General features: G+C 38.3%; 1 protein-coding gene across 1 annotated transcript in view; it reads right to left on the bottom strand.

Annotated features, from left to right (window-relative positions):
• Positions 1 to 16,143, bottom strand: part of RFTN2 (raftlin family member 2) — a 76,432-nt gene that overhangs the window by 34,797 nt on the left and 25,492 nt on the right. Inside the window, exons 3-5 of the mRNA XM_006862006.1 lie at positions 13,789 to 13,903; positions 6,919 to 7,204; positions 3,506 to 3,715 (exon numbers count right to left, since the gene is read on the bottom strand). Coding sequence (XP_006862068.1) covers positions 3,506 to 3,715; positions 6,919 to 7,204; positions 13,789 to 13,903 — 611 coding nt within the window. The remainder of the gene's footprint in view (positions 1 to 3,505; positions 3,716 to 6,918; positions 7,205 to 13,788; positions 13,904 to 16,143) is intronic.

Genomic DNA, 16,143 nt, shown 5'->3' with positions numbered 1-16,143 from the left:
TTTGAGTTATGGTGTTGGAGGATAATATTAAAAGTGCCATGGGCTGCCAAAAGACCCAACCGATCTGTGTTGGGAGAAGTGCAGCCAGAGAGCTCCTTGGAGGCCAGAATGGCCAAACTTCATCTCTCATACTTCGGACATATTATCAGTAGGGACCATTCAATGGACAAGGAGATCATGTTTGTTAAGGTGGAGGGTCAAAGAAAAAGAGGAAGACCCCCAGCGACATGGATTGGCAAAGTGGCAGCATCAATGGGCTCAAGCATGGCAACAATTGTAAGGTTGGCCCAGGACTGGGCAGTGTTTCATTCTGTTGTGCATAGGGTTGCTATGAGTCGGTAGCAACTCGATGGCACCTAACTACAACTGTGTATATTATACCTCAGTGAAAACAGTTGTCCTCTCGTCTTACTTTAGAGCTCCCCAGTGCCCATTGCTTACTTCCTGAGGGTTCATGACAACTCCCAGAATCACTTATTACCTGACACACAGAAGGGTGTTTTTATGTATCATCATGAGACCTCCTCCTTATCAAAGTGGCAGCTAGGGAGGATGGCATGGAAAGTCTTCTGGTATTTGGTTGCTCAATGTATTAAATCTTTTAGGCAATGAGGTGAGGTAGTAATTCTGAACAATTACTTCATAACTGTCCCCTAATTGGACCACCTCTTCACATTACAAAACCCAGAGCTACCCAATAAGTGTGCTCGGACCAGGTTACAGGTGTGCCCAGAGAAGCGTCGTCCACTTATACCAATGTGTCTTCCTAATGATCATTTTCTACGTGTTACATGCTATGAGAAAGTGGCAAAGCACTGGCCTGAGCTCAGTGCTTTTCAGATATGTATGTATATATATTTTGGAGTCCTGATGTGGTGCTGTAGGAGCAGCACTGGACTGGCACCTTTCTGAAGTCCCTCTTGTATATGAAATGGACATAGACTTATTTTCATGTCATTATTGCACCCCATTCCTCACTCTTGTACATTTCCTCTGACAATTCCACACATCATTTTAATAATGGTGAATAGCTTAAAAGAGTATCAAGTGAAATATGAAAGGAATTAATAAACAATCAAAATGTACCCTTACAAGGTACATTTAAGGTGAAGAAAGACCATGCCCTGGAATGGTTGGGGGAATTTGTTCACTGAATGAAGTATGTATAATGTAGCCCGGATGTAAGAGCCTCAAATGTGTGTGTGTGTTAACAGCTGGCAAAGTGACTCATCTCATCCAATCCCAGCCCTATCTGGCAGAATAAAATGCTTTCCCTTCTCATCTCAGTGAGTAAGCTCCTTGTAGACTCTCCTGCTTTCATTTTCACCCCACAGTGCAAGCCCCATTTCAGCACACAGCAAATCCCGCTGAAGGTGGATGTGGTGGAGGCCTACCATTGCTGGAGAACATCAACCAACATCAGATGCAGGGTGTAGTAACAACCCTCAGGTGGCAAGAACAACCCGATGGACATTGGGTGTCTTTCTGTGGAGCTTTTGTACGCAGAAAAATGTTGTTAAGAGTGGGTATGAAAGGATACTGTAGCAGAATTTCACAGGACATACATCTTTTCCACTACTGCCCTCCAAAGAAGAAACCTTAAAAAGTTTATCTCTCTGTTTCTGGAGGAAGATATTTTATTGCAATGGGAATTGTATTTAACTCTCTGAGCAACGTCTGGTTCTTCCCTTTCTCATGGTGGGCTCACTTGTGACAATAGTTTGGAAGAGGAAAGAAACAAGACAGGCAAAATATGCTTTGTCCCAAGTGCTTTAGATGGCAGGCATCAAACACGGCAGAACAAAGTAACCCAGGGAAGCTCTGCTTCCTCTAACTTGCTTCTCACAGTGACAAAGGCACTGGCCTGTGTTTCCCAGTCTGCAGCTTCCTGGGTACTCCCAGGAAAGTCCCTAGTGACACACCCAGTTGCCCAACTGCCAGACCCCACAAACCGTAGAGGCTCCTTAGGGCTTGGTGTCGCCTGGGATGTAAACTGTCTAATGAGACATTCCATAACTGTGGAGAGGGAGAGATTTGTCCCCAGGCTCTCTAAATAGCTTCTGAGGCTTTAAGAACAAAAGCCCTACAGAGTCTCTGGCTGGCAACTGCTGCCGCTAATTTTATTTTCATCAGGCAAGGCCCAGGGCAGAGATACTTTGAAATGAGTATTTTTCATTTTTTTTCTTCAGCTGTTAGTAACAAACAAAAATGAAACGGCTCCAACTTAGATTCTTTGAAAAGGAAGAGGAAGAGAGAAATATGAAGGGGTTTCAAAAGTTAATGAGAAATAGAATGAAGAGATAATAGAATTTTTTTCCATGAACTTTTTGAAGCCCCTTGTATTATAAAGCATAAACTGAACTTTCAATAGAGGATCCAGACTCAAAGAACGACAGGGCACAGAACAAGTGGCAGGAAAGAGAGCTAAGAATAACCCTGAGTGTATGCTAAGCACGATGAGAGTCATGTTACACATACTTTCTCATAAAATTCTCACAACAATGAAGTCAGTAGTATTTTAATATTCTTTGTAGAAACAAAGGAAACGTAGCACAGCTAACTTCCCAATGTCACACAGCTAATAAATGGAGGTTGCTTGGTTAAGTGCCATCGAGTTGGTGGCTGGTGAATTTGAACTGCTAACTTTGTGGTTCAAACTGACCTTGCAATGAATGCTTACCCTACAGTGCCACAGCAGAAGATATGGGTTTTAAACTTGGTCTGTCAGATTCTAAAATTCATGCTCTTCCTATTGCTACTTTCATAAAAGACCAAGTTAGAAGGTATCCAATTACACACACACACACAAAAAGAACAAAAATATTTATTGAGTAACTACTACGATCCTGGCGTGGCTCTGTAAGTTAATATGCTGAACAGAAAAGCCGGTTTGAACTGCAAGGTCAGCGGCTCAAGCTCACCAGCCATCCTCAGAAACCCTATACAGGGTCGCTATGTGTTGGAAGCAACTCAATGGCACTTAACAACAACTATGTGTCAAGAATAGTAGATAGTGTCCAAAACTGGGATAATATAATAACATTTGTGACGGATATATGCTGTCATCAACCTCTTGGATTGGGCTGTTGTAATCTCATTTGGATCATTTTACTAAATGATAACACAATGGTTGTCTATCCTTGATAGTTACAACCCAAGGGCAAACTGTCACATGGTAGCTGTCACAAACACTGGGTACTCATTTGCTCTCAAAGCTGTTGTGGCTGTTAACTGTCGTCGAGTTGCTTCTGACTGATAGAGAATCTGTATAGGGTTTCCAACCACCCTGTGGTTCACAACCACAGTGCTGCCCAGTGCATTAATTAGCCTGTAGTGCCACACCAGGAGGCTTAGGCAAAAGCTATTAATTAAAGTTATGGAAATGATTGGAACCTATTTCCTTAGGAATAAATCTCTTTTTAACCAAAGAACATGAAAGGCAAAAAACATTTTAACCAACTCCGACACAGTACCAATTTTTAAAGTATAAATATATAAAACGTACCTTTAGATGCTTCCCAGCAAACAAAAGAATCAATTAAAGACAAGCTTTGCTTATAGTAAAATGTAGTTAACTCTAGCCAATCAGCATCAAGTGTACAAATGACAGCTCCTTTTCTTGTTATTTTCATTGACAGAAGGCCTTCTTGATAGGTCCAGCAGGTTGATTCATCATCAAAAACATTGAAGACTGCATACAACTTGTTATCTGAAGATAAGTATTCAGAAGGGAGAAAAGGGGATATTATAATTTTATTCATCAAAGATTCTTAACATTTTTTTTTAAAATCATGAGCTAGTTCAAACATATGACAATAATAAAAGCACTCACCACTAAGCTTTAGTGAATGCTAACATTATACCATATTTCCTTTAGACTGTTTTTTTTTTTTTTAAAGAAATAAATAGGGTGAGGCTCAGTATGTAGTCTTCCTAAACCCATTATCAGAAAAACTACTGTCATGAATTTGGCTTTTATCATGTACATACAAGCTTTTATTCTTTTGAGAAAATAATTTTATACTTGTAAATAATATTATGTTTTACAGTTTTATGGAGATGGTATTATACTGTACATATCAATGTAGAAATGACTTTTGAAATGTAGCTAAATTAATACATATAGCTCTAATTCATATATTTTAAGTATTATATGATAGTCTAGTTTATCTATCAAATTCTCCTGCTTATGGACATCTATGAGGGGACGTCAAAAGGTTTGTGGGAAAATTCCATTATCTTTTAATTCCACAAAATTTTTGAAGTCCCTGGAATATGATTTAATTTTTTTATTCTTACACACAATGCTGTTTATGTCTCCTTGGGCATATGTATGAAACCTACTCGAGAATACATAGCCAGATATGGAATTGCAGGACTATATCTTCTATTTTACTAGAAATTGTCGAATTCTTAATTTAGAGTCCACAGACCCACATCCATTGTCATGTTTTAGGAAGTCTGAGATGGCTCATATTGATGTGTGTGTGTTGTATGCAAGTTTCTAGATGAGTATCAGATTTCATCAGATTCTTCAAGAGAATCATACTCACCCCAAAATTAAGAATCACTGCTATAGAACAGTTATTAAGAATTATGTGATTTTAAAATAAAACTATTTAGAAAGTGAAATCCAAAGATAGATAGTCCTGGTGTGGCGCTGTGGGTTCGTGTGTTGGACTACAATGTTTAAACTCACCAGCCACTCCTTGGAAACTCTATACAGAGTTGCTACAGGTCAGAACTGACTTGAAGGCACTTAACAACAACAACATCATATTATTGGGTTTAGGACTGAAAGAACTCAAAATAACTACCTGATTTTATCTGTGTCAGAGTAGGAACCAGTGGAGTTTAAACATGCTCCTTGGAAACCCTATACAGGGTTGCTATGAGTTGGAACCAACTCGACGGCTCTTAACAACAACAAGAAGTGGGTTATGAGTTTGACTGCTAACCACAAGGTCAGCAGTTGGAGCTCACCAGTCACTCTATGGAGAAAGATGAGGCTTTCTGCTCCTATAAAAATATATGGCCTTGGACAAACTGTACAGGGTGTCTGTGAGTTGGAGCCAACTCGATGGCATGCAGAGGAAGATCCTGAATAGCTCTCTATAGCTCCAACCTCTCTTGCTCACTCATACGTTCCTATATTCAGGATTGTTGTTAGCGAGGGAACTGCTGGGAAAGGTGTTGTTGGCGAGCTGATGACTTGGTAAGTACTTCTGCCTCTCCTAGGAGATTAAGTTTACCATGGTTAGAATGTATCTTGGCATACACAGGATGTTGAGCACGTTTCACCATAACCCAGAAACCGTGACACCAATTATATGCCCCCACAGCACCAACACTGATTAAAGTGTTAACTGACCTAAGATGATAACTCAACATTTACTTTTCACAACTCCATGAGGGAAGACCTATTATTGCCCCCTTGTTAAAAAGAAATTGAGGCAATCTGACTTATGGCTAAGGAATACATAGACTTTGTTGTTTTTTGATAGTATGTTTTTCAGCATCAGCACTGGACTGCTAACTGCAAGGTTGGCAGTTCAAACCCACCAGCCATTTCTTGGAAACCCTATAGTGCTGTTAAGTTCTGTCAAGTTGGTTCCGACTGAGAGCCTTTATAGGATTTCTACAGAGGATGGTGGATTTGAACTGCCAACCCTGTGGTTCAAATTGACCTTGTGGTACAGTGCATTATCCTGTAGCACCACTCCAGGACTCCTGGAAACCCTATAGGGTGGCTAGAAGTCAGAACCAACTCCAAGGCACTTAACAATAACATAAAAGTATAAGAAAACGGAACACTTTGAAACACATGAATACAATAGTCTCAGTTTCTTCATGGGTAAAGAAGAAATAATAATAATAAAAAAACTATTATTATTTAAAGTTATTTTAGACTGTAGGAACAATTGTGATTTGATTATTTCATTATGAGGAACTATTTTAATATTCTAATTTATGGTCAAAGAAAGCCATGAAATGGGAAGGGCCAAAACGAAAAACTCCATACATGGTTTATGAGTGCAAACCTAAAGAAAAACAGCTTTCTTTAAAGAATCATTTCTTTGGTTGTTGTTGTTAGGTGCCATTGAGTTGGTACCGACTCATAGTGACCTTATGCACAGCAGAATGAAACACTGTCCGATCCTGGGCCAACCTCACTACTGTTGCCATGCTTGAGTCCATTGATGCTGCCACTTGGCCAATCCATCTTGTTAGGGGTCTTCCTCTTTTTCTCTGACCCTCACCTTACCAAACATGATATCCTTCTCCAGCAACTGGTTCCTCCGGACAATATGTTGGTGACTAAATGGAAGCAAATCTTCAACACAGAGTTTGCTATGTGGAGAATATTGTAAGCTCATGCCAGGGAAGACTGTCTGAAAACTCTCCTATATTATTTCTAGTTGCAAGGATTTTACAAATTTTTGACAAGTTTATGAGTTGGAATCAACTCAAAGGCAATGGGTTTTGGCCTAACCTGGGATAGTCCATTACTTTTCTCCATGCTACTTACTGTAATTTACACACTATGCATTTTAGTTATGTATTTGTCTATTAAGGATCCCTGGTGGTACAATGGTTAAGTGCTAGCTGGTAACAGAAAGGTTGGGAGTTTGAACCTACCCTGTGGTTTCTTGTGAGAAAGATTTGCTCCCATAAAATTACAGCCTAGAAGAGCCTATTGGGCAGTTCTACTCTGTCATATAGAGTCACTGAGTCAAAACTGACTCAACAGCACCTAAAAACAACAGTACAATGACAAGTTTATATAAGTTCATTTCATCTTTATAATGTTTTCAGATTTACTTTGCCTCAAATTTCTTTAAAAAACTCTTTTTGCTAAATTTTTATTGCGAATATATATGAGTAATATATTCTCATTTTACTCATCTTGTGTGTTACCTTCTTCCTTTGTTGATTTTGAGAAACCTGGATAGCTGTCTTGTTCCACTTGAGATTGTCTGCTTTCTTGAAGAAGCTCTTCCTCAATTCTACTTTCAGAGAACTGTCCACTTAATGTTTCTTCGTTCCAACTTTTGCAGTTTTCATGCGAACCATGCCTTACAGGCTGTGTTGGTTCTGATTCTATGTCTCCATCAAGGTTGGTTCCGTTGCAGAATTTAGATGGTGAACAATGCTGTGATAGGAATCCAACAAACTTCATTCCTCTTTTAGCAGCTACATTAATCTGAGGTTTAAAAACAGATGGTAGAACAAAAATGCAACCTTTATTTACATTGATATTATCAATTAACCTTTAGGATTATTGAAGAAATCCACTAGAAGGAGAAACTTGACCAATTACTAAAGACCATAACAAAATTAAGAACCCCTAGTGTTCTGGTGTGGTGCTGCAGGATAATGCACTGGACCACAAGGTTAGTTTGAATTGCAAGGTTGGCGGTTCAGTTGCTCCCCAGAAACCCTATACAGGCTCATTATGATTTGGAATTAACTTGAAGGTACTTACAATGACAACAGTGTGGTGTGGTACTGTAGGGTATGTACTGGACTGGTAACTGCAGGGTCAGCAGTTCAAACTCACCAGCCACTTTTGGAAACCTCATGCAGGGTTGCTATGAATTGGAATTGACTTGCTGGCACTCAACAACAAGTGTAAGGATTCTTGGTAGTGATGTAGGTTAGGCATTGGGCTGCTAACCGAGAGGTCAGAAGTTCAAACCCACCAGTCATTCTGAGGGGAAAAGATGAGATTATCTGCTCCTATATATTGGAGTCTTGGAAACCCTACAGAAGGTCACTATGAGTTGGAATTGTCTCAATGACAGTAGATTTGGTTTTTGTGATTTTTAGTACAGCAGCTTTAGTGGCACACTGGTTAAGCAACTGACTTAACCAATTAAGCAACTGAAAGGTAGAGGTTCGAATCCACCAATGGTTCTTTGCGAGAAAAGATCTGGTGATCTATTCTTGTATAGATGATGTCTAGGAAATCCTGTGAGACAGTTCTACTCTGTCAAATGGGGTGGCTATGAGTTAGAATTGATTCAATGGCACAAAATAAAAATAGAAATATAATGCTGGAGTGGCTATGAGTTAGAATTGATTCAATGGCACAAAATAAAGACAGCAATATAATATTGGAGTCCCTGGGAGGTGCAAGCCATAAATGTGCTCAAGTTCAAGGCTACCAGTTCAAGTTCACCCAGTGGCACCTCAGAAGAAAGGCCTGGTGATCTAATTCCCAAACACCAGCTACTAAAAACCCTTTGGAGCATAGTTCCTCTCTGACACATATGGTTCCCCATGAGTTGGAACTCATGAGTCAATGGCAACGTCACCTCATCACTGTATCTTCTTCAAACAGAATTAATTTTCTTTAGGAATTACAAAAATAGAAAGCATTTTTTTTCTGAAAGTCTCCCATTTGGGAAAAAGAAATAATTTGATAATGTGACTTCTGCTGATCAGTTAACAGTGCTGTCTCTTGTTGAAGCAAAATTTAAAACTTTTCCAAGAAATCACCAACAATAGCATTATCAAATACATTTTTATTGATGAAGGAGATATTTATTTACCCATTGCATGCAAGCTACCATAATATGACAAAACTGACAGATGACTGGTAGATAAGAAGAAGAAGAAGAAGAAGAAGCAGATGAAGAAGAAGAAGAAGAAGAAAGAAGGAAGAAGGAAGAAGGAAGAAGGAAGAAGGAAGAAGGAAGAAGGAAGAAGGAAGAAGGAAGAAGGAAGAAGGAGGAAGGAGGAAGGAAGAAGGAAGAAGGAAGAAGGAAGAAGGAAGAAGGAAGAAGGAAGAAGGAAGAAGGAAGAAGGAAGAAGACCAAGAAGCACCCATTGTTTGCTCAATACAGTCAAATAAATAAAACAGTTGAAAGATGAATTCTTGGTAAATCTGACCTACTTATATTTTGATGCTGTCGTCTTCTGTTGAGGCCAAATTCACATCATTAGATTCAACCCCAAAGCACAGGATTCAGGAGCACATAGCATCCTGCCACTGAAATAACTTGGGCTCCTCAGCAGGGTTATTTCTGCTCAGCACTTTCCCATTCTTGGCTTTGACATCCTAGCTTGTTCTATTTGTGTCAGTGGCTTTCTCCTGCATTAAACGGGCAATTCTTTGAAGGTCAGAGTAATGTCTCATTCATCTTTGTATTGCAGTGTTCTGTACTTGGAAGGAGCTTTCTGAGTACTTGTTAAATAAGTTAAAATGAAAAAATAAAATTTTATATGGTCATTGTTTTAACTGAGTAAAGGTTACATGGGAGGGAAAGGAAGAGTTAGAATGGAGATTGTGAATGCAAACGTCTACAGCTAGAAATGAAATGGAATGAAAATGAAGACTTGGTACAGAAGCAACTAAAAAAGGGTCAAGTGTAATTCAGCTCCACTGATGACAGTGTGAATGCAGGCCTGATAACTTCTATTTTCAAGAGAAGCTGGAAATCTGGCTTTTTGTGTGAAGTTCCTAAGTAATAAATATTGACTCCAATCATCAAAAACACTGTGAGTGCTAAAGAAATATGTCTGGAATCAGGATTCCACTCATGAATTCCCAGCCTGTGGCCCTTGAGTAATGGTTCGGTTCATCTAGTTTTCTGTTAACTCTGGTTGTTTTTGTTAATTGCTCTTGAGTTGTTTCTGATTCAAGGAATAGTTGGTGTGTTTGAACCACCAACCTTGTGGTTAGCAGTCTAGTGTTTATGCCACAGTATCACACAAGGTAAATACACTGAATTTTCTAATTGCCATTTGGATAGTTTGGTTAGTTATAGAAGGGTGCATGGGGAGGGAGAGCAGAGAATGCTAGGGAGAGGTGGTCCGGGTATGGATTCAAGGATGGGAGAGAGGCAGAGGCAAGGCAGTGGAGGGCTGGAGCTGTTACGTACAGGCTCATGAGAGCTGATTTTGCATATCCCTCCCCAACTAACTGCTCAGTGAAATTTGAAATTGGCCATGGAGGAAGTATTTTTGCCAATTGTTGTTTCTATTGCTTCGGATTCACAGAGACCCTGTAAAGGGTTTCCAAAAAGCGGTTGGTGGGTTTGAATCGCTGACCTTGAAGTCCAGTGTTTTAGCCTACAATGCCACACCAGGATTCCTATTTACACCACAGGAATCAGAAAATGCTATAAACCAGCACTCCCTTCCTCCCTTTGGGACAGTCACCAACATACCATAGGATGAAGTTGGCCCCTGGGGCCTGGCAGAGACTTTCTACCTTGAGGCCTTCTTCCCATTGCTGCACTCAGTACCTATCCCAAACTCCAGATTTACAAAATAAAGGAAATGGATAATTATTGTGGGAGAATGTGGACAAAAACACTTCTGGAAGATGAAAATGGCACTGTAGTGTGATGGGATAGGTTCTCTTGTTTCCTTAGTTCCACAGAAGTTCATTCAAAGAGCCCAGGTGGTGTTGTTGGAAGATGCTCAATGGAGGTACTCCAAATAAAGGGGACATGTTCACTGCCCTGCCAGCTCTCCACATCTAAAGGAAGCTGGCAAAACAAATAAGATGCCATTCACGCTGCCAAGGGGTGTTTCCTAGAAAACTGTTAATCTTTCTGACGTGACCATTTTCAGTAGATTTTCCAGAAAACATTTAAGAACTAAGAAAGGCTTCAGAGAAATTGTGTAAACCTATGAATAAAAAGCTGTGATGTTTGGCTTGTTCTTTTTCTCTTTTCATTCAACTCCTTAGTTACACTAAGAAAGACTTGCATTTATTTTAACTTGAAGACATGGAGTCAAACTCAAGGCACTGAATCCATGGACCTTCCACTTTCTCTGCCTGCCGTAACAAATGAAAAACAAAGACAGAGGAAAGAGGAAGGATGGCAGGGTGGAAGGATGGAGAAAAGCTGTCTAGGAGTGGGAAAGGCTTCTCAGGTACAGGCATGTGAAGACAGGACAAAGGACTATTATTTACTCCAATAAATTAACATATTGAGGTAATAACAGTGCAAGAAGCCTGAACATTTTCCTTTCTATCAAGTATCCTGGGAGAGAGTCTGTGAAGTGGTAAGGAGACATGGTATTTTGCAAGTAGAAACTATTGAATTTATTGTTAGTGCTTTTTCTACTTATCAGTTGATTTGTGTGAAAAGTGTAAAAGGCTTATTTTATTTTTAGAAAATTTTATCTGGAAAGGCCTGGTAATAAGCAAAGCATTAATATTTTTTTCCATGTTTTAAGTTGAAAGACTAGTGTTTTTAAAATTCTGAGAAACACTTGTAAACCTCATTTTACAAGAATCAATGAACCTTGTTATAATGTTAAAACTGGCTTTGAGTCCAACTGCTCAACAATGAAGTCTTTATGGAAGACATGCTCAGGAATAATATCTGGTATTCATCTATTGCTCTTGTTAATACACGGGGCACTGTTTAAATATTTCATGTACTGTTTCCTGACTTTTTCTCTTTATAAAATAATTCCATTACTCTAATTGCTGAAATAACAGTTCTTTCCTGTTTAAATAGATCTTAAACTGTGTCCAGGAAGTCAAATGCAAAACAAGGACTCTGATGATGATCTATTATGACTAAATTAATAGTTAAAGTTTTGTTTTCAAAAGAAACTTTCTGGAGTGGATTTATTCCTAGAAAAAAGAATTTTTTTAAAACTTCCCAGAATAGCAGTAGTAAACAGTAAGTGTACTTTGTTTATAAAATTCTAATTTCAAAGACTGATCCTGAAATGTCTTACTGAATGGTGACTTTATTTCTATATGGGAAATGTCACTAGCAGCTATAACTGGCTATACACAAACTACAGAAAATCTTATGGCATCATTTAAAGTGGGGGAGCAACTATAGAAACAGTGAACACATTTCATGCTTTCCTACTTAAAACAAAATGACTTTGTTTTTTTGGCTGTATGTATTTAAATAACAGCTAAAACCTCACAAATGTGCCAACTAAACCACCAACCCCACTGCTATTGCATTGATCTCCACTCATAGCAACTCTAAAGGACAGAGTCGAACTGCCCCATTGGGTTTTCAAGGCTGTAATCTTTGCAGAAGCACACTGCCACATCTTTCTCCTGCAAATATGGCAATACAACTGGAAAAACAAAAAGTCAGACACTTTTCAGTATACTCCTATCAATTTAGGATCCTCACATGAATGTACATGCTTTTTTCCTTGCTTTTAATCAACCTGTATACAGTGTTTAACTTTTCATTTTAAGTTTCCATTAAGATATATATATATATACTTTTCTATCTTGGTATAGTCAATATAGTTAGCAGATTCAGTGCCCATAAAATATTCTATTATATAGAGAAGTCATTATCATCTTATCAGTCTTCCAATTATTGAGAATTTGGCCTATTATTCACTGTTGATTAAGATAGCTCAACTATTTTCTCAGAATAGATTTCCAAACAGAAGATTACTGGGTCAAAAGTCTAACTGGACTATGAAAAACTGTACAATTGATTACATTGTTAGTTGTCATACATGAATGTTAATTATTTTCTTCAGCCTCTGCCAATGTTAGATTAAGTACATTTTATTTAATTTCCCAGTTTAAGTGTGGTGAGATGTTAATTCACAGTTATTTTTATCTACATTAAAAAGAATTAGTTAGTGTGCTGACGACCGGGGGCACAGGCTTGCAGGGTTGGTTGATGATGCATGGAGGGGATTGTAACCATGGCAATGAAACGATATACAATAGTATGAATATAAAACTAATGTTCTCCCATGTAAACTGTCTTATAATTCACAATAAAACATTAAAAAAAAAAAAAGAATTAGTTAGACTGAACCTTTTGCAAATGCCTATCACTTATGTTTCCATTTGTATTTTCCGATAAAGGGGGTGGGCATCATCTTCATGGATTTGTATCCACTTCTTATATATTCTGAAAATGAAGCTCCCATAGGATACATTTGTTGCACATTATGCTCCCCCCCACCTCCTACTATAATTCTTTGTATTTTTTAAATTTAGTTTTTCTAGTTTTCGCAATACCCAAACCAAACTAACCTCACAGCCATTGAGTCATTTCGACTTACAGCAATACTATAGCGCAGGTTACTGTTGAGTCGGTTCTGACTCATAGCAACCCTGTATAGGGCTTCTGAGGAGAGGCAGTTTTGAACAGCTTACCTTGCAGTTAGAAGTCCAGTGCTTATCCTAAAGTGCCATACCATAGGATTTCCATGGCTATAAATCTCTAGGGAGCAGACTGTCACATCTTTCTTCTACGGAGCAGCTTTGGATTCAAACTGCTGACCCTTTCAATTAGCTGCTGAACACTTAACCACGGTGCCACCAAGCCTCCTTGTTTTCATAGTACTCAAGTTACATTCATATATTTAAACTCTTCAATTTATTCATAACCAAACACATCTATTCATCCAGTGTTTCCAAGATGTTTTATTCTTTAAAAAACGTTACCACCTTGTCTCATCAAAACTGTATTGAATTATATGATGCAAAATCTATTTTCTACAGAACAATTGCTAGTTTTTCAAGCAGCATTTATTAAGTAATTTTTTATTGTCCCATTTCATTAATTTTATTTCATTTGGTTCATTATTAAATGTATTTATGTTTACATTTATTTCTGGTCTCTCCAACTGTTTTATTGCCCTGTATTTCTGTTATGAACTCTGCACAATTTGGTATAAATGTTTCAATATGTTTTAAATTTTGATAGAGTAAATCATCTATCACTTTCCTTTTCTTTTCTAAGAAAGGAAATTGATGAAGAAGAAATAGCAAACATTTCTTAATATCCCATAAAAAATGTATACATTTTAAAGAAGTACCTTTTCTATTAGTTCTTTTGCTATGTCATTTGCTTGCATATCATAAGTTAGGGGAAATTCTTCAACCACAAGCTTTGCTCGTCTTTGTCCACTGAGTGCTGTCGAATATTTCGGGCTGTAACAGAAAGAATATTTTCATGGTTGCAGGTCACTTGCTCACGTCCAGCTAACATGCGCATGTGAAAATGAGCGAGCAGCTGGCCAATAAGATTAAGGTAATGATTTTTTGCTATTTCAAGCCTGGTGATTTTCTTATGTAAAAATGTTAGTAACATATAACTTCTATTAATTTCATTTCTAATTTAAATATGGAAGAAGAGCATCATGCATATTGTTTTAGTAAAAATTAGGAGAAATGCTTTTAGATCAGTGTTATAGCTAATTATTGTCCAAAGACTCAAGTAAAAATCTTACTTAAATGCAGAGAAATATTGCCCTGTCTTTTTTCTTTTTCTTATTTTCTGCTTCCTCTTAGCATTTCAGAGCTCTGCTAAGCCTTTCTGAAGTAATACTGAAAGCAGAAAAGATCATTTATACATGGCTGATAAAATTTGGAATTAGGGCACACAAGGGTTACTATTGTGTGGAAATATCCTGGTGGCTTAGTAATGCCTGAAGTAGTAAATATCTGAGGAGCTGCCATATCCCAGGGAAAGCTGAAGCCGGTATAAACCTCTTAGACATCTGTAAGTAGATACTGATGCAGTAGCAGACCTGTTGACATTTAATGATTTCAATTCATGGCAACCCCATGTATATGAGAGAATTATTGTGCTCTCAATGGCTAATTTTTCAGTACATACCTAAATCTTTTTGCCAAGGTGTCTCTGAGTGTACTCAAACCTCACTCTTTCAATTAGCAACTGAGCATGTTACCCAGTTACATGACCCAGGGACTCAAAGAAGATTGTTGTTGTTATGTGCCATTGAGTCAGTTCTGACCCATAGCGACCCCTTATAGGGTTTCCCAGGAACAGGTGGTGAACTTGAACTGCCAGCCTTACGGCTCAAACTGACTTTGCAGTTCAGCACGTTAACCCACAGTACCACCCACACCAAAATTCCACTAGCAGACAGCGTTGTTAAAAACACACCTGGGTTCTTTTAAGGCCCTTTCCTGCTTCCCTAGTTGTCCATTTTCTCTCTTTTCCTCTTATTTAGTTTTTCCTTTCTCTATTTAGTCCTTTCACAAAAGAGAAGACATAAATTTCACTCTGGTCTTTGATATGGTTTTGATATAGTTGAAGAGTTGTATATATATAAAAAAAAGTTAACATGTCTCAGATACTGGTTTGACTACCTTTATTTAAAAAAACAACACAACAAACAAACCAATATTGACAATCAAAGTCATCAAACTTAAAAACTAGTTTGGCAAAATGAATACTGTTTGGAAAAGTAGCTATTAAAAAAGAGTTAAATTTTTTTTAAAATAAAACAAACTGGATAAATGGAAACAGGAAGCACAGGATGAAGTAGGGTAAGTGAAGGTACACTGAAGGGATTACAATCAATGAGATGAAGCGAAGTGCATATGAATTGTTGGACCTAAACCTTCATCCAAATCACAGTTAAAAGCTAAAACAACAAAAATGGGATGTTTTTAAATCTAACATTTTTTGGGAAAAGCTGAGAAGTCTAAATAATTTGTGAGAACTGGACATAATAGGTCCTTTTGTTATAAAAGTCTTAGAATGTAGTGATATTTTCTGTTGCCACTATTAACTAAACTGTCTACTGTTGTCAAGTCAATTCTGGCTCATACTGATCTGAGCCTGTAGGACGGAGGAGATCTGCCCCAAGGGCTTTCTAAGGCTGTCTTCTTTCTGGACGCAAACTGCTGTGTCTTTCTCCTGCAGAGCAAAGTGGTTTACGAGGTTAAAACTGTTGACTTTTTGGTGAAAAGCTCAGTGGTCCTTTAAATAATAAAACACTATAGGGCACTTTGGGAGTGCGGTGGCTGCACAGGATAAGCACGGGTCTATGAATCACAAGGTTGGCGGTTCGAACCCCCAGCCATTTCTCAATAGAAAGATGAGACTGTGGGTTCCCACAAAGATTTAAAACCCAGAAACCTTATACAGGGTTGCTATGATTTGGAACTGACTTCATGGCACTTAGCAACAACCTCAACAACAACAGCAACAGCAACAACAATAGGACAACTCAACGTGGTGGTGGTGGTTACATGCCGTGGAGTCGGTTCTGACTCATAGCAACCCTGCACAGGGTTTCCGAGGCTGTAAATCTTTATGGGAGCAGAAAGCCTCATCTTTCTCCCGTGGAACAGCTGGTAGTTTCGAACTGCTGACCTACCCTTAGACCTCTTTAAAGTACTCAAGAGCAAAAATATTA

Source organism: Chrysochloris asiatica, unplaced genomic scaffold (genome assembly GCF_000296735.1).
Source record: "Chrysochloris asiatica unplaced genomic scaffold, ChrAsi1.0 scaffold00045, whole genome shotgun sequence".
Classification (NCBI taxonomy): domain Eukaryota; kingdom Metazoa; phylum Chordata; class Mammalia; order Afrosoricida; family Chrysochloridae; genus Chrysochloris; species Chrysochloris asiatica.
This window is presented reverse-complemented; position numbering and strand designations above follow the sequence as displayed.